This window comes from Eublepharis macularius, chromosome 7 (assembly GCF_028583425.1).
Source record: "Eublepharis macularius isolate TG4126 chromosome 7, MPM_Emac_v1.0, whole genome shotgun sequence".
NCBI lineage: Eukaryota > Metazoa > Chordata > Lepidosauria > Squamata > Eublepharidae > Eublepharis > Eublepharis macularius.
The window spans coordinates 3,165,440-3,187,723 of NC_072796.1; the positions used below are offsets into that span (position 1 = coordinate 3,165,440).

The 22,284-nt window shown below is 46.9% G+C and overlaps 1 protein-coding gene across 1 annotated transcript in view; it reads left to right on the forward strand.

The window, feature by feature from the left end:
- DIAPH1 (diaphanous related formin 1) overlaps positions 1–22,284 on the forward strand; it is a 105,181-nt gene that overhangs the window by 26,658 nt on the left and 56,239 nt on the right. The window contains exons 5-16 of the mRNA XM_054985512.1: positions 1,154–1,284; positions 1,467–1,553; positions 2,013–2,076; positions 5,256–5,395; positions 6,386–6,494; positions 6,666–6,776; positions 7,486–7,604; positions 8,758–8,874; positions 9,293–9,408; positions 9,941–10,005; positions 14,338–14,517; positions 20,217–20,918. Coding sequence (XP_054841487.1) covers positions 1,154–1,284; positions 1,467–1,553; positions 2,013–2,076; positions 5,256–5,395; positions 6,386–6,494; positions 6,666–6,776; positions 7,486–7,604; positions 8,758–8,874; positions 9,293–9,408; positions 9,941–10,005; positions 14,338–14,517; positions 20,217–20,918 — 1,941 coding nt within the window. The remainder of the gene's footprint in view (positions 1–1,153; positions 1,285–1,466; positions 1,554–2,012; positions 2,077–5,255; positions 5,396–6,385; positions 6,495–6,665; positions 6,777–7,485; positions 7,605–8,757; positions 8,875–9,292; positions 9,409–9,940; positions 10,006–14,337; positions 14,518–20,216; positions 20,919–22,284) is intronic.

The following is a 22,284-nucleotide window of genomic DNA, read 5'->3' on the forward strand; positions in this document are numbered from 1 at the left end:
ATGTGCTGAGAAGCACACATTCACATCCACAGAACTAAATTGCGGTAGAATGGTCAGTGATAACAAGCAGTAAAAACAGGTAACCAACTTGACACTGAGTGGGTGTACATTCATCTCCTCTTCCTTGCCCCACTTAATCCTAAAGTAGATTTCCCACTGAAAAAATAGGAGGCAGCTGGAAAATAGCGCATCTCCCTCAGATTTAGGGATATGCAATCCAAGTCTGGGAACCAGATAGAAAATGCAGATTTCTGCCAATCCAGCTCAATCCAGCTTTCCCAGATCAAATTAGAGAATCCTGGATGAAGACCCTGGATAAATGTGGGTGGTGCACACCCCTACTCGGATTTTTCTGCCCACTGCTAACTTTAAAGAGGAGAGGAAGCATGCAAGAACAACGTTACAAAACGGGGTAGCTAAGAATGAAGAATGAATCTGATCAGGGCAGAGATTAGCTGACTGCGGAGCAGTCTTGCAGCTTCCTCCCCCACTCCATTACAAAGCGGTTGTGTGAGAAACAGCTTGCACGTTTTCCCTTACATCTCTATACGGAAAAGAAGTAGAGGCTTTTTAAAAATGAGAGCTGAGATTCCAGAGCAGGGTTTTGGCATGTTTCTGTACTCCATCCATGCTCCCAGCAGCTGTGGTTCTTCTTCAGTTCCCTCCCTTAAACTGACTGTTTTACAGTTGAATATACAGACTTTTTTACTTGCCGCTTTATGCAGACAGTCTACTGTTTCTACATGCAAACTGGTGGGGCCCTGATCCCAACTCTAGAGGAATAGAGCAGGACCCCCACAGTCAAAACCTTGCTTGGGGAAGCAACATAGGAACAAAGCAGCAGTTGTTTCTGTGCTTCCCAAGTTGCTAAGATGAAGTCCCATGTGGATGGTTGAGGGTCCTCTGCCAGGCAACAACCACATACAGGTTCTGGTTGCTGGGGATACTGGATCATTTTTGAGCTTGACTTTACATAGTAGCCTGTTGTAAGAGACGAGTTCTGTGTCGGATCTTCATTGTATGTCGTTTGTACTCTGAAGCTGGAACTTCCATCCAGTTAAAAACTAGCAGACTTTGAAATATCTGAAGATGGTCCCCTTTTTCAGTCCCAGGATGCTCACTCCCCTGACTGCCACCATTCTCTCCCCTGCAGGGAATGAGTCAGAAGGAGAGTTCCAAGTCTTCGATCATGTATATCCAGGAGCTGAAGTCTGGCCTCCGGGATGCACAGCTGCTCAATTGTTTGGAGTCTCTGCGTGTCTCTCTCAACAACAATCCTGTCAGGTAAAGGGCTGGGCGCTTGGAAGCGACGGTTTTTCAGGTACAAGTGTGCGCAGGCATGCAGGTGTGCACAGAGGGGGGGAAAAGATGGTAACCGTGCCATGGGAAGGTCCAGAGTGTGGCTGAAGATGGCTAATGTGTCCTTTTCACTCTGCTAATCTGTTTTGGTTATGCAATTCTTCCAGTTGGGTGCAAAATTTTGGCGTTGAGGGTCTGAATTGCCTGCTGGACATACTGAAAAGTCTTCATGATGAGAAAGAAGATGTTTCCAGGTAAGGCTTGCTGAATGGAATCTCTTTAAACAATACTTAATACAAATAGGGCTTCTTTTCTCTAAACAGGTAAGCTTGTTTTAGTTATGTTTTACATGTGCTTCATTGCTGGGTTAGCATGTATGGAAAGATTCTGCTTTGGGAAGGTGGAGCTGAGGGTGAGTGGGGCAAGGTTGCCTGTGTGCTGGTTGCAGCCAGCTTTTAACGGTGTGTTTCATGCAGGGTTCGGAGGCCATGTAGGAACTGGGAGGAATGAAAATATATCTGCATTGATGGGGAATGTGGAATTTGCGTTATGGTCTTATCCGAATGTCACCCCCCTCACACTCACACCCGCTTATAGAGTTTTCCGTTCATGATATCAAATCCGTGGCTGTTGGGAACTTACGTGGGCACAGTAAAAAAGTGGTACTTCACTGTCGAGGAATATTCACCAGGTTGCTTTCTCTCTTTTCCTAGCCACTATGACACCCGGATCAAGCATGAAGTCATTAGATGCTTAAAGGCTTTCATGAACAATAAAGTGAGTCTCCTGTTTCCCCACATATTTGTGCACTGCTGTCTCCTGTGTTTTTAGGCTCAGCTGACAGATTTGAGAAAGCAAACGGCAACATGTGAAATATTGGTTGTGTTGAAGCACTCAGCATAGCACTGTAGAAAAAGAAAATAAAAAAGGCAGGTCATGCTTCAGTCTTGAGGTCTAGGAGGAGAGACTGAAAGGCAGAAGAAGAAAAGGAAAAGCAGAAGCTTAGGAGGAAGAGGTTGATTTTTTTTTTTCATACATGAGAATTGAGGGAGTCAGTGAGCAATTAAAATGTGGAATTTGCTGCCAGAGGATGTAGTGATGGCCTCAAGCAGAGACGATTTTACAACGGAATTAGACAGATTCACGGAGGTGAGGTCTATCAGAGGCTACTAGCCATGGTAACTCATGAGAGCCTCCACGTTCAGAGGCAGTCAACCTCAGTATACCAGTGCCAGGAGGCTGTTGTGCCCTGCTTTGCGGACCTCCAGAGTAACTGGCTGGCCCTCCAGAGTGAGAAAGATTGCTGGATTAGATGGACCATTGGTCTGATCCAGCAGGGTTCTTCTTATATTCCTATGAATCAAATTCATATATTTGTTTAGATATATATCTACCAGATAGGAAGCGCTACGGGGAAGATAAAGAGTGAAAGGAAGTAATGGTGATAGTTTGTATAGCAGGTTGCGTTTCTAGAGTGGAGGGGGTGCTCTCTGTTTGCCCTTCCGATTGGGAAATGAGAGGGGCAAAGGCTGTGGAGGCCTTTGAAAGTGAGGAAATGCTTCTTAAACGATGCAAAAAGCCTGTGGAGAGACTAGAAGTGAAGGGGAAACACGATTGGGATGGGCAAGATTTGGGTCCAGTGACATCTTCAAGACCAACTAGATTTCCAGAGTATGAGCTTTTCAGAGGTAGAGCTCCCAGAAGGGAGTCAGAGCTCCCAGAAGGGAGTCAGAGCTCCCAGAAAGGAGTCAGAGCTCCCAGAAGAGAGTCAGAGCTCCCAGAAGAGAGTCAGAGCTCCCAGAAAGGAGCTCTGACTCTCAAATACTCATACCCTGGAAATCTGGTTGGTCTTTAAGATGCCACTGGACCCAAATCTTGCTCTTCTACTACAGGTCAACACGGCTACCCACCTGAAACTATGATTAGAATGACAAGCAGTGTAAATGCAGTGATCAGCGAAACGGAAGAGAAGAAGAAGAAGGGCGGTCAGTGAGCTGGAACACAAAGTCCAGGGGGATGAATATTATCATAAGTTACTCTAGAGAGCAAACAGGAGCCTTAATAACAAAGGGCAGAGTTTAGGTATGTTGAACAGATAAACAGCAACTAAGGATTGAATTTGAAAATTGCAGAGATTAATCAGAGATAATTTCAAGATAGAGCCCCGTGGTGCAGAGTGGTAAGTGGCAGTATTGCAGCCCAAGCTCTGCTCACGACCTGAGTTCGATGCTGGCGGAAGCTGGGTTCAGCTAGCCGGCTCAAGGTTGACTCAGCCTTCCATCCTTCCAAGGTCGGTAAAATGAGTACCCAGTTTCCTGGGGGTAAAGTGTAGATGACTGGGGAAGGCAATGGCAAACCACCCCGTAAGAAAAAGTCGTCCAAGAAAACTTCGTGATGCGTCGTCCCCCCATGAGTCAGCAATGACTCGGTGCTTGCACAGGGGACTACCTTTGCCTTTTACCTTCAAGATTATGATAATGAGAGGGACATTTCATCAATGGAACAAGAAAAGGAAGCTTTTGCAGGGAAGCAGCACTGTTTCTCTAAAGTTCAGCTTAAGGGAGTAAGGAGAGTTTCCTCGCGAGCAGGCAGAAAGCAAAGCAGAAAAATACTAGTTTGGATGGAGCAAGTTTAGCAACAAAACAGTTCAGTCACAAGCTGTCAGTGAGAAGCAATAAATAATGAACCATAAAGTGAGCCTCCTGTTCCCCCTCCTATTTGTGCATAGCCGTCTCCTGTGTTTTTAGGCTCAACTGGCAGTTAGTTTGAGCCTAACTGAACAAAACAGTTCAGTTGCAAACTGTTTGTGAAAAGCAATAAATCGCTCAAATCAAAAGAAAGAATAATAGGCACAGTAAAGAAAAAAGAGTTCATAGTAGAACCGTTTGGAGCTACCAACATTGAGAGAGATGCGTTGCGAAATGTTAGGGGAAACCTTCAGAAAGGTGGGATCAGAAAAAAGCCACAACAGCCAATAAACAAAGATCTGTCTGGTTAGCCTGGAGTGTTATCAATAGGGTCAAATGTGTCAAAGCAAAAGAGAGAGAGAGAGAGAAAGAAAAAGAAAAGATTGTTCCTCTTGTGTCAGAGCAGTTGGAATGGTGAGTGCCAAACCAGACTGAAAAATAATAGTGAGAAAGTATAGCAAATGATTGGGAGAGGATTGTGGGTCTGAGAATTTTTTTAAAAAATTAACGTGGGAGGGACTGATTTGCAAGTTTGAAATGTGGTGATTTATAAGAGAAAACTCACTATAGGTAGCAATTTAGGTGAGAACATGTTTGGCCAAGGGGTGGGCTGTGGCTCAGTGGGAGTGCCTCTGGTTCACGTGCAGAAGGTCCCCGGTTCAATCCCCGGCATCTTCGGTGAGAAGGACCAGGCAGCAGGTGATGTGACGCTGCCTGAGCCCCTGGGGAGCCACTGCCGGTCTGAGTCGATGGCCATGACCTTGGTGGAGCGAGGGGCTGATTCAGGAGAAGGCAGATTCCTGTGTGTGTTCATGGTGGGTGGCAGGGCTAGAAAGGGTGAAAAAAAAAGTGAGAGAAGGATCAGTTGCACAGTAGTAAAATGATCAAGAATTCGGGAAATAACAGAGAATAGAAAGGAGAGGGCGAGGGAGGAGGGCAGAGGAGAATGGGAGGAATAATGAGCAGTGGATGAAAAGGGGCAGGAGAGACTTGCCAGTGGTGGCCCTCATCTCTGAGCTCCTTGATGGGCATTTGCCTGGCCATGCTGCTTTGGTTGAAGACTGAGCTCCACTGGGAGAGGCTTCCTGCGGACGCTGGCCTGCCCGCTTGTAGAGTGGCCTCCAGGTCGCCCTTTGACTACTGTTGCTGTCTCTGGCTGGGACCTTCCCTGCTTGTGCTCCCCCACCAGGCTTTCCCCGTATAGATGGGTGCTGCAGGGATCTGGGCAACTTCGCTGATAGCAATATTTTTGTGGGGTTCTCTTTTTAGTTTGGAATTAAGACCATGCTTGAAACAGAGGAGGGTGTCCTGCTCTTGGCAAGAGCAGTAGACCCCAAAGTCCCTTCTATGATGATCGACGCGATCAAGTTGCTTTCTGCCCTCTGCATCCTGCCTCAGCCTGAGGACATGTGAGTGACAATGGGTGGTTCGGGCATCGTTGTTTCTGTTGCACACTGGTGGGAGGGTGGGCGGCCCAGGATTCAGGGTCCTCTTCCCAATGCAAAGATGGAAGCATACACCTGAATTACATCTTTTGGTATGCATGGTTGTAATTGTTCTGAACAGAGATTTTTAATAAAAGAAATTCACAGAAACGAGTAGTTTGCCATTACATTCTCCAACCCTCAAAGTTTCACTCCCTTATGGTTTAGTTCAACACATTCCTGATATAGAAGCAGAAATATACTGGGAAATAAAACAGGCGCACCTAGGGGGGAAATAGACCTATCCAGCCACCCTGCAAGCAAAACCCTTCGAAGGGGAGTCAGCGAGAGGCTGTGGAAGGGACACACGTGGCAGCATGTCCTCAAAAAGCTCCGGGAGCCTTCAGAGGCTTAAGACTTACCTGAGAGTGGCCATCTGTTCATTAACTGCATGTTTGAACTCCTCATCACTCTAGTCCTCTTATCTTTTATGTACTGCGCGGTGCGTGGGTTGATTTAAGCATTTCTCCTTTCCTGATCAAGAGCTGCACCTGATGGAGCGTGTGATGGGAAGAGCAGCCTCCACAAACTGGGCCTTAAACACCCAGGGCTCTCGTGCTCCTTCCTGAATACGGCAGTTTCACCCCATAGGCACTCCCCATAAGCGGGGAGCGAAATTTCAGAGCTGGTCTTTCAAACCCCATTGGCTAGTAAGACGCAGCGTGTCAGTAATTTTCACGGGCCGCCTGTTTCTACCCGAAGAACGTGGCCTTTTAGTCAAGCTTTCGGACATTTTTTCTCCTTGCAGTCTTGAGAGGTAGGGATGTTTCTCGGCAGATTGGGGTCCTTTGGGATTCTAAGTAGCAGCACAGGCTGCACCCGAGAATGTTCTGAGGTTTATAGGAGCTCTGGCTTGGGAGGGCCTCCCCTTTTTCATGGGCCAGGGGCTGAGTTTCTCTCCTAATTCTCATGTAGGCACGAGCGCGTTTTGGGGGCCCTCACTGAGCGAGCAGAAATGGATGAAGTGGAACGATTCAAGCCCTTGCTGGACGGTCTGAAGAGCGGCACCTCAGTGGTACTGAAGGTACATCAGATGCCACGGACGGTGGGCTGGGCTTTGGTAGGGGTGAGGAGGGGGGTCCTTCTGCAGCCCCTTGGTTTTCCCCTCGTGTGCACGAGTGACTTGGCCGGCTGTCGCTGGGGGAGACCTGAGTTGGTCTGACCTGGCGTCTGCCTGTGCTGTTTGTTTCCTCAGGTCGCCTGCCTGCAACTGATCAACGCTCTGATCATCCCAGCAGATGAGCTGGACTTCAGGATGCACATCCGCAGTGAGCTGATGCGTTCTGGACTGCAGCAGATCCTCAAGGTGAGAGGCCGCTGCTTTACCTTCCCTGTTGCTTCCGCAGAGAAATCTGCCCCCTCAACGCCCCAGTCATGGTGGGAGACCAACCAGAGGTTTCGTGGACGCTGCCCAAGTGTATTGTGGGCCAGTACTTGGCCGTCAGCTCCTTTTTCGATTTTTGCAAGGATATTTAATACCTTCTTTTCTGGGTCCATTGTTATACCGGAGTCATTTGGAGTGTGAAATCAAAATCTCATTGCACTGGATCCTTTGTGAGTCTTAGGGCTTGGTTTTCATGGTATGGGATAGACCAGCGTCTGCTCTGGGAGGATTCCCAGTGAACCCTTTCCCCGGGGTTAAGGTGGGACAGGTGCCCAATTGTATTGCTGGTGAGCATCTTGCACTTGTATGATTCTCCCACAAAGGAAGAAAAAAGCTTGACAGCTCTTGCAAAATCTCCAGTTGTGATCTTTAAGGTCAAATTGTCTATTACAACACAATACTCTGATTATTTTTATTGGCATCTTATTTCTGCCCATGGGCCTCTTAGCTTTTTATTCATGTTTTCAAACTTTTTTTTGCTGCGAAGGGTAGGAACGTTAGACTGGGACTCGCAGAGTTCTGAAAGGAAATATGAGAGAACTTTACAGGATTTGCAGGAATCAAGTTGCTCTTGGTGGATCCCATGCAGGAATGAGAGCAGCCATTTTGTCGTGTCCCCCCCCCCCCGTAGGATCTGCATTCTCAGGACAATGAGGAGCTGAGGGTGCAGCTGTCAGTCTTTGAAGAATACGGGGAAGAAGATTCTGCAGAGCTCCGAGGCCGTTTGGAGGACATTCGCATAGAAATGGAATATCCTTTTTCTGTTCTCTGGGCCGGGGTGGGGGGAGATGAGCCCTCTCTTCTGGCCTAAATTGGTAAATCTCCTACATAACTTGGTCCCTTGGTTATGTAGCCAGATGAGTGAGTGGCACATGTGGCTGATCGGTTGAACGTGAGACCCACCTTCTGTGCTCTTGGCAGCAACTTCTCCGTCCCCGTAGCATGAGCTCAGGCTTCACTCTAGGCCGCTGAGTGTTGGACTTGGACCTGAGGGAATAGATGTTGCTCTGAATCCTCCTCTGCAAGACTGATGGAAGTGGAAGAAAGGACTCTTCCGTTTTTGCCACATGCACACAAACGGGAAAGTGAAAGATGCCTCAGGGAAGCTTGGAGTCAGAATTGAGGAGCAGGTGGCCTTTGCAGAAGCACAGAGGAGGGTGGAGAAGAAGGGGTGGTGGAGGGTGGGAATGGACAGAAGACTTGGTGAAGGGGAGCTGAATCATGGGCTGTGGATTAGGATTTTTTGGGTGTGTGATGTGATGACGGGTTTTGTTTGGTGTTTGGCCACCAGATGGCATCTGGAATGCATGCCTCAGTTTATGCATAATCCAAGCAGAGGAAATGACTCTGTAACAGAGTCCCATTTGGGGCTGAACTCGCAGTGGCAGTCCCTCCTATATCACGTAATGTACACCTCTGCCTTTTCTTCCAGGGGCCTCAGAGTGGTGCACGTGGTCCTCCTCCTGCCCCTGTTTTCCTTATAACAACTCTGTGAGGTAGTTGAGTCGATTGAGAGAGTGTGACCGTCCTCACCCTATGCAGAGCGCCCTCGGCTCTCCTGGGTCCCAGCCCTGCACTCTGATCGCTGCACCACACAGCCTCTCACGATTGGCAGGGGAAATAGGAGTCAGGCAAGCCATCCTTAAGGGGAAATGGGTAGAAGAGCGCTGTTTCCCAGAACACAACTTGTGTTGCGTCCCAGAGAGAAACAGAGATGCATGTTGTCAGAGAGCGCTGGCTGACACGCAACAGTGAAAGAGAGATGTTCCCAGTGTTGGAAACGGATTACATTGTCTGTATGGAAGCCTTTGGTGGTTGACAGCAGGGCGAGGGTTGAGTGGACGCTTCTCAGGGCTGTACACCTTTCAGGTGGTTTTTGCATCCTTAACCTTTCTCGCCCCACTGATTTTGGTGAGATCTTTCAGATTCTTCTCAATACAGTCAAGGATTCGAAGGCAGAGCAACATTTCCTCTCTCTCCTGCAGCACCTCCTGCTCATCCGCAATGACTATGAGGCCAGGTAAGCGGGGAAGCCCTTTGGGGCCTGGCCGTGCTGATTCTTGGATGTGCCAAGGAGAACCGGCCACCGGAGGGGAGGGCAGAATCCAGAATGTTCAAATGGCTGCAAAATACATGGAGGAGGGTAACTGTTATTAAGTCTGCTAGACGTATGTTCATCCTTGACACTGGGAGAAGACATCTTCTCTGAAGCCGGGAATGTTATGACATGAGAGAAACTGAACCGGATAGGGAGATGACCACTGAACTGAAGGAAAGCGCAAGGGTGGGGAGGCAGGCGGGAAATGAATCAGTGGCAATGCAGAAAGGGGCGGGGGGCATAGCTGGGAGTTATCACTATGAAGCCCCTCCGTGGGACACTTCAGCGGAGAGGTGTGTACTCTGGAGTATCAGCATTAATTCTCTCTCTCTTGCTCTAGGCCTCAGTATTTTAAGCTGATTGAAGAGTGCATTTCCCAGATAGTTCTGCAGAAGAATGGGACGGATCCAGATTTTAAGTGCAAGCATATTGACCTTAACGTTGAGGGGCTGATAGGTGAGTCCGGACATGGTGGCTGTCAGAAAGAGCCATGCCTTTGTTCCCCTCAGCCCCCGTAGATATGAAGTTCCGATAGAGCATGTTCCCCTATGCCGTTGCTAGCAGAATAAATGTGTTCACCATCAGTACACATTACAGAAGTCAAATGCTGTTTGCTGTAGATTTTTGACATTTTGGTGCAGAGAGCAGTCATTGTTGTTTAGTTTTAGTAGAAAATAGTCATGCCCAGGGATAGCAGCACTGCTGCAGTGGAGTAGCAGCATCCAACACAGTGGGCTTGGAGTGGGGTGCAAGAGATCTCCACTGGTCCACTTCCTTGCTGAGGCAGGATGGGATCCATCGCCAGTAGGGGGGATCTACAAGGCTCTTACAGGAAGGGTGTGTAGTGGACATGGACAGCTGGCTCCTGAAAGTGAGATGGGAAAGCAGAACCATAGCTAAAAAATGAACTGTCTTCAGCTGTCAGGGGAAAGAGGAGTGGGTACCAGTGTCCCTGTGACGATTCTCCTAATTGCTGCTTCCTATGCAGATAACTTGATAGACCAAATGAAGGTGGCCAAAAGTGAAGCCAAAGCCATCGAACTGGAGAAGAAGGTGATAACCAGTTGGTTTGTTTTTCGTTCTTTTACTCTTACATTTTCCTCCTTTTCGGTGGTTTCTGTTCCATTCTTGACTCCAGCCCTGCTGGCTCCTTTGTTTCTGTCTTCTGTGCTTCTTTTTTATTTTCCCTTCTTGTCAGCTTTACTCTGCCCATTTTCTCTCTGCTTTTGACATCTGCAAGAGTTGATACAGCATCTGAAAATGTGTATTTTTTTCTGAGGGTTTAGCTGCTGCTGCTTCTTTCCTTTAGGTTTCGATGCCCGTGTGTTTTAACTTTGTGTTTTAACTGTGTCTTTGTACACTGCTAATTTATTGAGGCGGTTGTTGTTTCCTTCTCTCGTTTCTACTTCGTTTGCCTGGTTTGGCCAATGAGCCAAATAAGTAGGCTCCATATTGCTTCTCTTTACCACCAGTAAGTAGGCGGAGGACAAGATACTTTGGACAAATAGTTTGGTGATTCGAGCAGAACCCAGGAATTGGTAAATAATTGGCTCAGTTATTCTGAACTGACGGGGCTGCATAGGAGCTCAGAAAGATACTGTAGTCGTGTAAGAAAGGGTTGTCCAGAGGTGGAACGTTGCTCTTAGATATGAAAGAAATGAGCGCCCCCCCCCAATAACTGATATACCAGTTTGACCATACCTGGTCAAACACACTTGATGCTTAGATCAAATTTCCACTCAATAGTAGTACAGAGATGTGTTATCACATTCTTCCAAAATTCTCCCATTCTCTGCTTGTATTTATTTATTCCATGTATACCCTACTCTTTCATTAGATGTTGGCCAGTCTCGTGCTTGACTGTAAGAAAGGTCTTTATGCTATGGAAGGTGTAAGAATGACCTTTCCGATGTAGAGATGAAAAGGGGGATCATGAAGGGAATAATAGTGTACGCCAGTGATAGCAACTAGGGGTGTGTGCTTTGGGTATCCGATTCGGGTAAAATACGTGAATTGGGCCCGATTCAGAAAGCTTCGGTATTTCTGAATCCGGGCTAGCATGCTGGCCCCATTCAGAAATCCTGAATCAAAGCTTCCCGAAGCATTCATAATGCTTCAGGAAGCTTCGGGGCCCCAGGGGTTAAGTTTAAAGAACCCTTTCGCAAGCATCAGGGCCCTTTAAACTTCAGCTGGCAGGTGGGGGGAATTCCCCCCCCCAGCTGAAGTTTAAAGGGCTCTGCCGCTTGCAAGTGGCAGGAAAGGGCCCTTTAAACTTTCCCATTCCCTACTCTTACCCCCCCTCCCCCTTACCTGGCACTGCGCTGGAGGAGGCAGCCCTCCCGCCTCCCCGCTGGCATCTGGCGGCGGCGGCCCTCTCTGCTGGCCAGCTGATTGCACCGGCTGCAGCTGCGTGGCAGCTGTGGCAGGGAATGTCTTCTACCCACATGGGCACGCTAGGAGGCTGCGGCGGCAGGGAAGTTCTCCTCCTGCCAGGTGGCCAGCGCGGCGGTGGCTCCAGCCTTCCACCTGGCCAGGTAAGTAGGATGGGGAGTGGGGGGTGGGAGTTTAAGGGTCGGGGTGGGACTCCCCCTTCACCCTCCCCCGTCACTTCAGTATGCTCCGAATCTTAACAGAGCATACTGAAGCAACTTAGAAAAAGCTTTTCCGGGTAAACCCGAAGTAGGAAACTCGAATATTTTTTGGGTGCACACCCCTACTAGCAATTCACAAAGGAAAGATAAGAACTATTTGAATGTTATGCTGCCAAGTAGATCCTTGGTGAAGGTTGCAGTGTCCTAAAGCATGCATTTAATTCATCCACTTTGAGACTTTCATACCTACAGTGAACAAAAGAGACTGCCAGTTTGGTGTAGTCTGCTATGGAAGCTCACTGCATCACCTTGGGCCAGTCATACAGGCTTCGCCTAACCTACCTCACAGGGTTGTTCTGAAGATAAAGTGGGGGAGAGGAGAAGGATGTAAGTGGCTGTGGATCCCCATTGGGGAGGAAGTCAGAGTATAAATTGTGTAAATTAAGTAAATAAGTTAATTAATTAAAAAAAAAGAGAATGTGAGGGCTGCTTAGCTAGGAGAGGAGAGGAAGGGGAGAACCTCTGTTGTGAACCCCTCTATGATTATTCCTGGACTGTTCCTAAATATGGGAAGTCTCCTTTTCCTGAACTGAATTGTGGAGAGCCAGACTGATTTCCAGACAGAGGCGGAAAAGATTCATGTCTCCTGAGGGGGCAAGTTCCTCACTTCCTAAACACTTCGTCTCCACCGTGAAGGCATGGTCTGCAGCCCCAAAGTTCTGCCTGTCTTCCAGGGCATTGACCCGATCCTGGGCAGTCTGCCCTCAAGCAACCCCGAGAGAGCCCCTGGAATTTCCCTGAATGGACGGGCGATGAGTCACCTGAGACTGAAAAGGGGGAGAGGTGATCCATTTTCCTTTGGACAGGGAGATTGTAGATGTGGATAACTGTGTACGCTGAGTTAGTCTTTTATTTTAGGCTTTTTATTTAGAGTTTTGAGGCAAGGTAAGGAAGGAGCCTCATTTTGAGGAATTAAACAATAACCTGTCCAAAATCTTAACTTTTTTGGCATTGGTACTGAGGCCAAGTTCTCTGAAGGCTTAAAAGAGCAGCCTGGTACTTGATAAGAAGCCTGTTAGCATGGACAAGAGGTTGCAAATGAACCTTAAATGCTGAGGAACCCTGTTTGGAGGGAAAGCTTTAATTTCTTGCCCTGCGCGTCTGTGTGGTCAACTTAGGCTCAGGTTCAACAAGTTAACTCCCAATGGGGGAAGAACATCGCCTCTGGGGAGTGGAGCGTAAGCCAGTTGTACATTTGCTCTTACTATTTATTCCACACAAAAACTGTTTCTACAACTTATTTCCTGTAAATAAATCTTTGGTGGTGGTTCTGTCCTGTCTGTGCACTGTCTGTCAAGTCAAAATAGCTGTGAGAAAGGGGAGTCTAATCACCTCACTATCAAGTACCAAATTATTAGGGCCACAAACAAAAGCCCTTTAGGGAACACCATCCAGTTAATAAAAGCTTCTGTCTCCCCTTTTTATTGATATTGCGGCAGCTGAGGTTTAAACGAAAGGTGTCGTGGCCCAGTCTGGACTCAGTGAGGGTGAGGTCTCCTCCGGAGGAGAGGAGCCTTGTGTAGCCAGCCAGGACTCCTCAGGAGGAGAGGAGTTCTGTGTAACCAGCCCTAGCCCTGAATCAGCAGAAGCTGGTGATCAGGAACAACAGCTGTTGGATGATCAGAGCTCACAGCCAGCAGCTGAGGTAGAGGCACCAGCACCCTCTGGTCCCAACACCACAGGGGAAGCTCAGCCAGGGACATCCAAGGCTACAGGTGCAGCCCAGCCGAGGGCTTCCACCCCCCCAGGTTCACCCACACCCAAAGAACGCCGCAGACAACGCCAGAGATTGGAACTGCAGGAGAGACGGTGCAGTGCTCGCCTTCTGAGCTGACACCAGCTGCTGGAGAGCTTGGACTATCAGCTTGGGCGAGCCCAGCCCATGACAAGAGGAAAGTAGAGGCCAGAGTGAGGGGGTAATAGGACAGCATTTTGTCCAGGGAGCCGTTTACCTTAGAAGTCTCCCCCCCAGCTCTCCTTACTTTTCCTTCCTCCATCATATCAGGGCTGTTCCAGAGATAAAATCAGTGGCAGCCCAAGTCAGAATATATAACAGGGCACTAACCGTCACAGAAAAGGGCAGGACCATCGCTGCTTGCACATTGGAGGGCAGCAAAGGATTTCCTGTGACCCAGGAAAGTTGATGCTCTCAGAAAGGCAGTCCTGGCCTAGGTGGGCTGTTGGCCGACGCAGAGCTATTTTTTTGCAGTCCTATGTAGGAGATTTTCAGCTGCTTCCCCTGTGAGTGGAGCACCAGTTTCTTTCTCTTCTTCAGTGGGCGAAATTGCTGTTGCCTTGTCCTTTGCAGGCTTAGGCGGGGCCATGTCCTTTCCTCTTGTTCTCTCCTTCTGAGGGCGAGAGGATGAAGTGGGCGCTGGCCTTCCAGATTGGTGAGCTGGAGGAAGTTTTTCCTCTCTGCTGTCGTTAATATTAGGATGTAACTTGACATGCCGTCATCTAATTGATTTGAATTTCCCTTTGGTCTCATTGGAAGTTTTCCTCGATCCGCTGATGCCCGTTACCTTTTAGTCCCTTGAGATTATAGATCCCTGTCTGTTTATGGAAGTTGTTGTTTTTTAATTGAACAATAGCAAGTTCCCCTGCCCTGTCCTTCCTCGGTATTGATCTGTTTGTTTAGAGCCCCAAACTGAAACCCAGGACTCCAGCCTGAGTCCTCGCCAGCATGGGGAATATCGTACCATTTATCAAAACATATAATATTTCTTCCCCTCAGCTGGAGTCCGAGTTGACTGCCCGGCATGAGCTGCAAGTTGAAATGAAGCAGAAGGAAGCTGACTTTGAACGAAAATTCCAAGATCTACTGCAAGAGAAAGACGCCGTGGAAGCAGAGAAACAGCAGATCACGTCAGAGAAGCAAAGTCTGGAAAGTGCTTCTTCTTTGCTGAATGATGAGGTCATAGTCGTGGTGGGATGTGGGATGAGGATGGGGGTTATCTGAACGCAGTCTAAGCTTGTATTGGCCCAGGGGTATCAACAACATACGTTTTGCCCACAACGATTTTAAGGAGCTCACCTTCAGTCGTGGGTTCCCCGTGTATTCAGGAAATGTGTCACATAAAGAGACTGGTTGCATCAAAGACCTGTTACCAGTCATTCCTGTACTGAAGCACCATAATGATCTCAAGTGGAGAAAAAAATGTTGCTATCCAAGAAAGAATTGCAGGCGGAGTGAAAAGCGTGTGACAAGAGTGTGACTGAGTGTTAACGACAGCATAGAAATGTAATCAACAGGCACAATGCAGCTGTGGTAATTGAATTACTATATGATCAGATGGACAAACCAGCAGATAAAACTAATGGAACAGGAGACAGGAATGCTGTTGCAGGGGAAGAAAGGGAGGAGGAGGAGGAGGAGGAGGAGGAGAGCTGTTTGTAGCAGGTGGAGGAAGGAGTTGTGCAGTGGGAGCCACTTGCCCGGATTTTGCAGCCTGCTCAACCAACTCCTAACAAGTGCTGCATTCGAGGCGCCTCCCAATGAGGAGGGGGATATACCTGGGAAAGAACCGGAGAGACAAAATCATGGCAGACAGATGACATAGCAGTGATGCCCCAACCAAAGCTCCCTGGGAGTGACATTCTAAATTGGAATATGGTCAGGATGAGCTTTAAATAAAAAAGCAGAACTCAACCTAAAAAGCGAAATGGTCAAAAAAAATGAGAATGGCCAGTCTTGAGTAATTTATAGAAGAAGCAAGTTAAAAATCAAATTGCAGTTGCTGCTCTAAGAAGAGCGATGGTAATATTGAATCAGGACAATCTGAAGAAAAGCTTTAAAAAGCAGAAAGTTTATGTGTAGGCCAGAGAATGAAAGAGTGGAGAAAAGTGTTAATTGATAAGAGAAAGGGTGAGGTGTGGGGACCCTCAGGATCAGAGGAGGCTGCAGGAATGTAAAGAACTGGATTTTGAGGAAAACAAAGAATGCCAAAGATTGGGCCTTCCAAAGTTTATGTATTTAAACTTAATTAAACTTTTAGAAAAATAAACACTCACAGTTGGGACAAATATGCAAGCATCTCACGGCATGTTTCCCACAGAACTTGTTTACAAAATCTAATTTACTTTAGACATTGAATACCCTCTGCCAGTGTAACCTTTCACCACCTCTTCGCTTTCAAATATCTTGACCATATACAACAAACACCACAGAGAAAAAATAACTGCTTATGTAACCATTAGAAATGTTATAGCTAATTTGTTAAAAAGCACAATAGACACGGGCATCTTAATAGTGCCAAAGTTCATGACTACTTGAGTATTTAATCTTCATTTGAAGTATGTCCGTATTTTGCTTTTTTCTGCATTCCTCCAGCATTAATGTAATGCATCCTCTTGTTTTCATAGACCAAATGTCATCTGTGCACCATCTTGCATCTCCTCCAAAAAGCGAACAGAATAAACTACCGTTATAAAAATTATTATATTGGTTTTCCCAGGGCTTTTTTTCTGGGAAAAGAGGTGGTGGAACTCAGTGGGTTGCCCTCAGAGAAAATGGTCACATGGCTGGTGGCCCCGCCCCCTGATCTCCAGACAGAGGGGAGTTTAGATTGCCCTCCGCGCTGCTGAGCAGCACAGAGGAAAATCTAAACTCCCCTCTGTCTGGAGATCAGGGGGCGGGGCCACCAGCCATGTGACCATTTTCGAGAGGTTCCAGAACTCCATTCCACTGCGTTCCCACTGAAAAAAAGCCCTGGGTTTTCCAGTGTTCTCAGACAATTGCATTTCTACCCTTGTTCCCTTACAGCTCTCAATTCACCATGTTGCAAAGAGAGCATACAGCTGAACATTATCCTAGAATTTGTTGTTCCGTTTCAGTAAAATAATGCCTATTTTCCAGTAAACATTTTACCATAGTCTCCCGTATGTTAACTCTGACATTACTGCAATAACTCATATCTGTTTATGCTATTTTGTTAAAGGAGGACTGATTCCCCCCCCCAATATGAGGCAATGCAGACTCAACCTGTAGTGATCAAATTCATAATAAAATTTTATTTATGTATTTGACATCTATACTGCCTCTCCACCATATTTAGTGCTCGAGGCAGTTTACAACATAAGATATAAAATAACCAGTACTTAAAAATAAGTCGTCTAAAATACAATACCATATTAAAATAACATAAATATGATTTAAATCACCATCAAGGACAATTACCCTAACAAAAGTACTTTTGGATCCAATGATAAATTATTTCCCATTGTATAATTTAAAAAATCTTCTTTCCAAAATCTTTCCAGAATTAATATGTAATATATTTTTAAATGATCTTTTCTAATTGGGCATGCTAACATGATTGCAATATGATATGTGTATCGTATTAGAATCGGTGATTCAAAATTAATTCCACTTGAGTTTTTAGTTTCACGTACAGCAATTGCTATAAATGGTTCTCCCTGACCAGGATAGCCCAGGTGAGCCCGATCTCATCAGATCTCGGAAGCCAAGCAGGGTTGGCCTTGGTTAGTCATTGGATAGGAGACGTCCAGGGAAGACCAGGGTTGCAGAGGCAGGCAAAGGCAAACCACCTCTGTTAGCATCTTGCCTTGAAAACCCCAGCAGGTGTCGCCGTCAGTCAGCTATGACTTGAGGGCCATTTTCCACCACCCCCAAAAGTGGGTCGGTCTATATGCAACGCAGTATAGTGGCAATAGGAGACAAGCCTACCAGCTGGGTCCCTCTATTTAGCATAAAGTGATCTGATACTACCCCGTTAATTAATATTTGAGCTGTTGGTTTAAATATATTAATGGCACCTGTTCTTTAACTCTGCCTCTACTATTATAGCAATCTAGATTGTGCTTTTTAAAAAGGCCGTTCCACACAACTGTCTTTTCTGCATTGAAGAAAGACACGTAACTTCTTGTTTATCTATTCCACCTAACTTAATAACATTTGTCAGTCTTCAATTTTGTCAGTCTTCAAATCTGTCAGTCTTCAATCTCCCAGTTTCCCATCTCCCAATTTTTAATAAAACCTCTTTGAGCTGCATCGAATTATCCTGTTAAGCCTGGTACTGTAGTCCAGAGTTTAAAATCTTGGTTAAGAAGTGAAACTGGCTGATTCCACCATGCAGCGGTCTTTCCTTGTCTTGAGAATTAATGTAATACCTGTGGGGTGTCCTGTGAGACTTCTGGGGGAACTCTCCCCTTTTTTGGTCCCTCGCTGGGTCAAACACTTGCATGCTAGACTGCCTGCCTGCAGAAATGCTGGGAACAGCTGCCTGGCTCATGCAGAGGGGGGCAGTTCCAGCTCCCCCCTTTAAAATAAGGTTATATTAGCACCTTAGTTATAGTACCGAAAGAAAGCAAAAGGAAAGGAAAAGTGTACTTAGAAATTTATAGTGACAGTTCATGCCATTAGGTAAACTGCAAGGTGCAGAAGATAAATAACCAACTATCTAGTAACTCTAAACTCTGGAGACCACACTTCAGGGGGGAGAGAGAGATAGAGAGAGGCGCTGGCAACTGCTCTGCCTTCCCCAACACCACCCCATTGCTTCCTCTTCTACCCACCCAATCCCCAACTGGGACAAGGGCTTGCTGCCCCTGCAGCAGAGTTGGTGGTGAGAGGTTTGACTGTGAACGCCAAAGTTTAATATGATACCACAGAAGAATTAATACGGACAATTAGTACATATAATTTTCTCATTTAAGACATATATCAAATGATAGAAAAAGTATTTATTTCCAAAGTGAATGTGGTGAAATGCGTTGCTTGAGCACTACCTTTCTTCTATGGTGTTATGGAACATATTCAACAGGCCCAAGTCTCAAATGACTAGATCCTAATATGGAGAAAATTTTCCCAGCCTTCCATCCCCAGATTTAAATAGCAACCTTTTATCAGTACATCCACCAGAAGCAAGATCTGTAGTTTTCAGTCCTTCCGCCTACCAAAGAAATTCGTCCCAAGTATTCTCATCAACCTTTCTTTAATTGAACAATCATAGGCTTTTCCTAGTCAACTGCAGTAATTTACCCTGAGAGTAGGGGTAAGTCTTAGGAATCCAGCCAATTGTACACACTCCAGCAGTCCCAACCCAGGCAGGCGTCTCCGCACCTTCACTTTTGTGCTCCGATAATTAACCTTTGATATGGAGCAGACTAGCCACAGGATGACGCCAGTTTTATGAAAAGGAAAAACTGCTCTCATAATTTTTGTTTTTATTTCTTTTATTTGGATTTCTATTCCGCCCTCCCCACAAAGGGCTCATGGCGGATGAAAGCAGTTGCTCCTATTCTGAGCAAAGGAGCAAACTAAAAGGAAAAAGAAAATCCTCTGCCGCGGGGGCAGGGCTGAACAACCAGCCTTTGAGTAGGATTGTTAGTAACGTGCTTTTTCACTGTGTGATTCACTTTAAGAACATTTACAAAAAATAACTAATAGATGTGTTGAATAAATGAACAAATCGTATCCCTCCATGATGACCTTAAAGAGCAGGTTTTCTGTCTTCTTGCGCTGGCTTTGAGACAAGTTTCTCTTGCCTTCAACTGGCTGAAGAGCCCAAACGACTTCCTTTTCTCTGCCCTCCTTGGAATCCCTGCAGTTGCATTCTGAGGGCTCCTTCCCTCCATAAGCACCATTAGGTCCCCCCACCACCACCACCGCCTGGTGGAATACTCTGATGTGTTGGACCCAGAAGATTCAGCTGACTTTGTGGCTTGCGTAAAGGTCCCCACACTACACGAAACAGACTGTCTAAATACTGTTAACAGATTGATTGACAAGCAAACCCACTCAAGCAAACCGAAAGCTAGCTAGAAAAAAAATTAAACTTTTAGCAGCCTTGATAGGTTAACATCTGAATTTCAGCACAACGCAAATGAAACATTTTCCTGACAAATCTGTAAATTTTATGCAAGCTACCAGTTGGGAGTGATGTCACCTGATTGAACTAGCAGAAATGGGAAGTGTTTAGAGAAAATCTTATTGAAGGAAAGAGTTTTCAGGTGGAGTAAAGAAAAGAGATGAGGAATATGGCACACAAGGATGCTGTATTCTTAGGTAAAAATTTGATAGTGCATTGGATAAGCTGAGATGATAGAAATTGGTCACAGCCATCAACCTCTCAATTGAGCTGCTGAAATTTCTAATCTGTTTTTAATATACCAATATTCATTGTCAAACTGGCAGAAATGGGTATCTGTAGAACCATAAAATTATGAAACTGCTTCTTCAAAATTATTCCAAAAAGGGGCATGAAGACAGGGAAGGAAGGAGAAGATATGGTTAAAAGGAAGTTAGACAGGAAAAAACTTAGTGGAAGGCGCTCAGATACAATTGCAGACGAAGGAGAGAACAGAGTAGAAGCAAAATCTTTGTAGAAAAGAAAGAGCATGCAGTTGCTAGAGACCAAAACTCAGGAGGAACACTTCAAAAGGCCTGACTGGATGTGCGCTGGATCAGTGAAGTGGCCTGCAGGCAGCTGCTGTCCGTTTTCTTCTTCCTATTGGTATGCCAGAACACTTGAGGCATAAGCAAACATTTATCTCCATGTGCCAGATGGTCAGATGCTAATTAGGCTGTTATTTCTTTTGTTTGTTAAGACTCCCTGCTATAACCTTTCTTGCTCTGCCTCTTTTTTGGACTAGATTGCTGTACTTACAAAAGAACTTGAAGATGCTAAGAAGAAAATGGAGCGTATTACCTCTTCGACTGCTGATTTGCCACCACAACTTCCACCTGGTGGGGCAACTATTCCTCCTTCCCCTCCCCTTCCTAGTTCAGCTGAAGTGCCACCACCTTTGCCAGGAATGGCAGTTGTGCCGCCACCACCACCTCCGCCACCACCTCTTCCTGGTGCAGTTGGAATGCCGCCACCACCTCCGCCTCTTCCTGGTGGGTTTGGAGTGCCACCGCCACCACCTCCACCTCCACCTCTTCCTGGTGCAGTTGGAATACCACCGCCGCCGCCTCTTCCTGGTGGGCCTGGAGTGCCCCCGCCACCGCCGCCACTTCCTGGTGGGCCTGGAATGCCACCACCACCACCACCTCTTCCTGGTGGGCCTGGAGTGCCGCCACCGCCTCCTCCTCTTCCTGGTGGGCCTGGAGTGCCGCCACCGCCGCCTCCTCTTCCTGGTGGGCCTGGAGTGCCGCCGCCGCCTCCTCTTCCTGGTGGGCCTGGAGTGCCACCACCACCACCACCACTTTTTGGAGGGGGTGGAGCCCCACCTCCTCCCTTGCCTCCTGGGTTTGGCACTATGACAACTTCAGTTCCAGTTCTTCCATTTGGATTGGCTCCAAAGAGAATGTATAAGCCAGAAGTTCAGCTGCGGAGAACAAATTGGTCCAAGGTGGCGTTCTGCTAATTGATTCCTAGATCTTCCTCCCCCATGTAGGGGGGCTCTTCCCTCTTCTCCACTGCCAGTTGCTTCAGCCCCCCCCCCCCATTGTGCTTGCAAGGATTTCCCTCCTTCAGCTTATCTGTGCAGTGTTTGTTGTTAAGTGTTGGGTGTGGGTGGTGGTGATGGTGAGAAGGGCTGACTAAGCTTCACCTGGTGCTGTGGCTTTAAGAGACTAGAGCAGATTGACTGTGAGCTAAGCTACAAGTGACGCCTGACACAGGTTGGACACTTGTCAGCTTCCCTCAAGTTTTGATGGGAAATGTAGGCATCCTAGTCTTGCAGCTGCAATGGAGAGCCAAGCTGTAAAACCAGGACGCCTACATTTCCCATCAAAACTTGAGGTAAGCTGACAAGTGTCCAACCTGTGTAAGGCATCACTTGTAGCTTGGCTCTCTGCTCCTTATCCCGCCTTCCTTCCTGGAGTAACTGTCGGAGTGGTAAAGTAAGAACAGGAAAGTATTAAGGAAGTGATCGTCTCGCGCTGTGCAGTCTGCCTTGAGACTCAGTGGAAAAGGCGGACTGTGAATAATGTAAATAAATCTTCAAGGGAATCCTTTGGAACACTTAATAGGAATTCTTTAAAAAATACAATAGTTGCCAGAGAGGTAACTACATTAGATTGTTGCAGAAAAAAACAAAGACCGTTGTGGCCCCTGTAAAGCTAAAATATTTGGTGAACTAGTCAACATCATCAAATTCATGAAGGTTTCTTCTTAGTAGGTACATGCATACATACCTAAATTCATTAGTATGGCCAAAAATGCATTTTATGCATTAACGGCCCTAATGAGAGGTAGCATTAAGTCTGCAGAGCTCAGATATGTACAAGAAAAGAGCAATGACGCATTTATAGCACCTGTAATTAGTGATACTGTCTTTCCAGCTAGCTCCGTTGCTACCAACTGAGGGTAATGCTTCATGCAGCCGCCAAAGTTGGTGTTTCTGTTCTCTGAAAGCTTATGCCTTTTGTGTTGAAGAAGACTTCAGGTTGGGCATTGTGAACCATGAATGGAAAGAGTGCGCCTCCCCCTTCCCTCCCCACACCGCAGCCACCCCTGACTGTCCGGGGACCTTCAGGAATAAAGCCTTTGTGTGATGCAGGAGGCCGCAGCAAGATGGGAAGCGGCAGAAGAGCTCCCATGGGTGGGGAAGGGATGACGGCTACTGGGCTCCTCTGAAGCTGCAGCACCAGGCTCTGCTCTGCCTCTGAGGTTCCCTTGAGCCCCAGGAACAACTTTCGGAGTGTACCAAGGACGGAAGGGAGAAGGGGAGAGGTCTGTTCCATCCGCTCGTTTGGTTCATGGGGCATCTAATT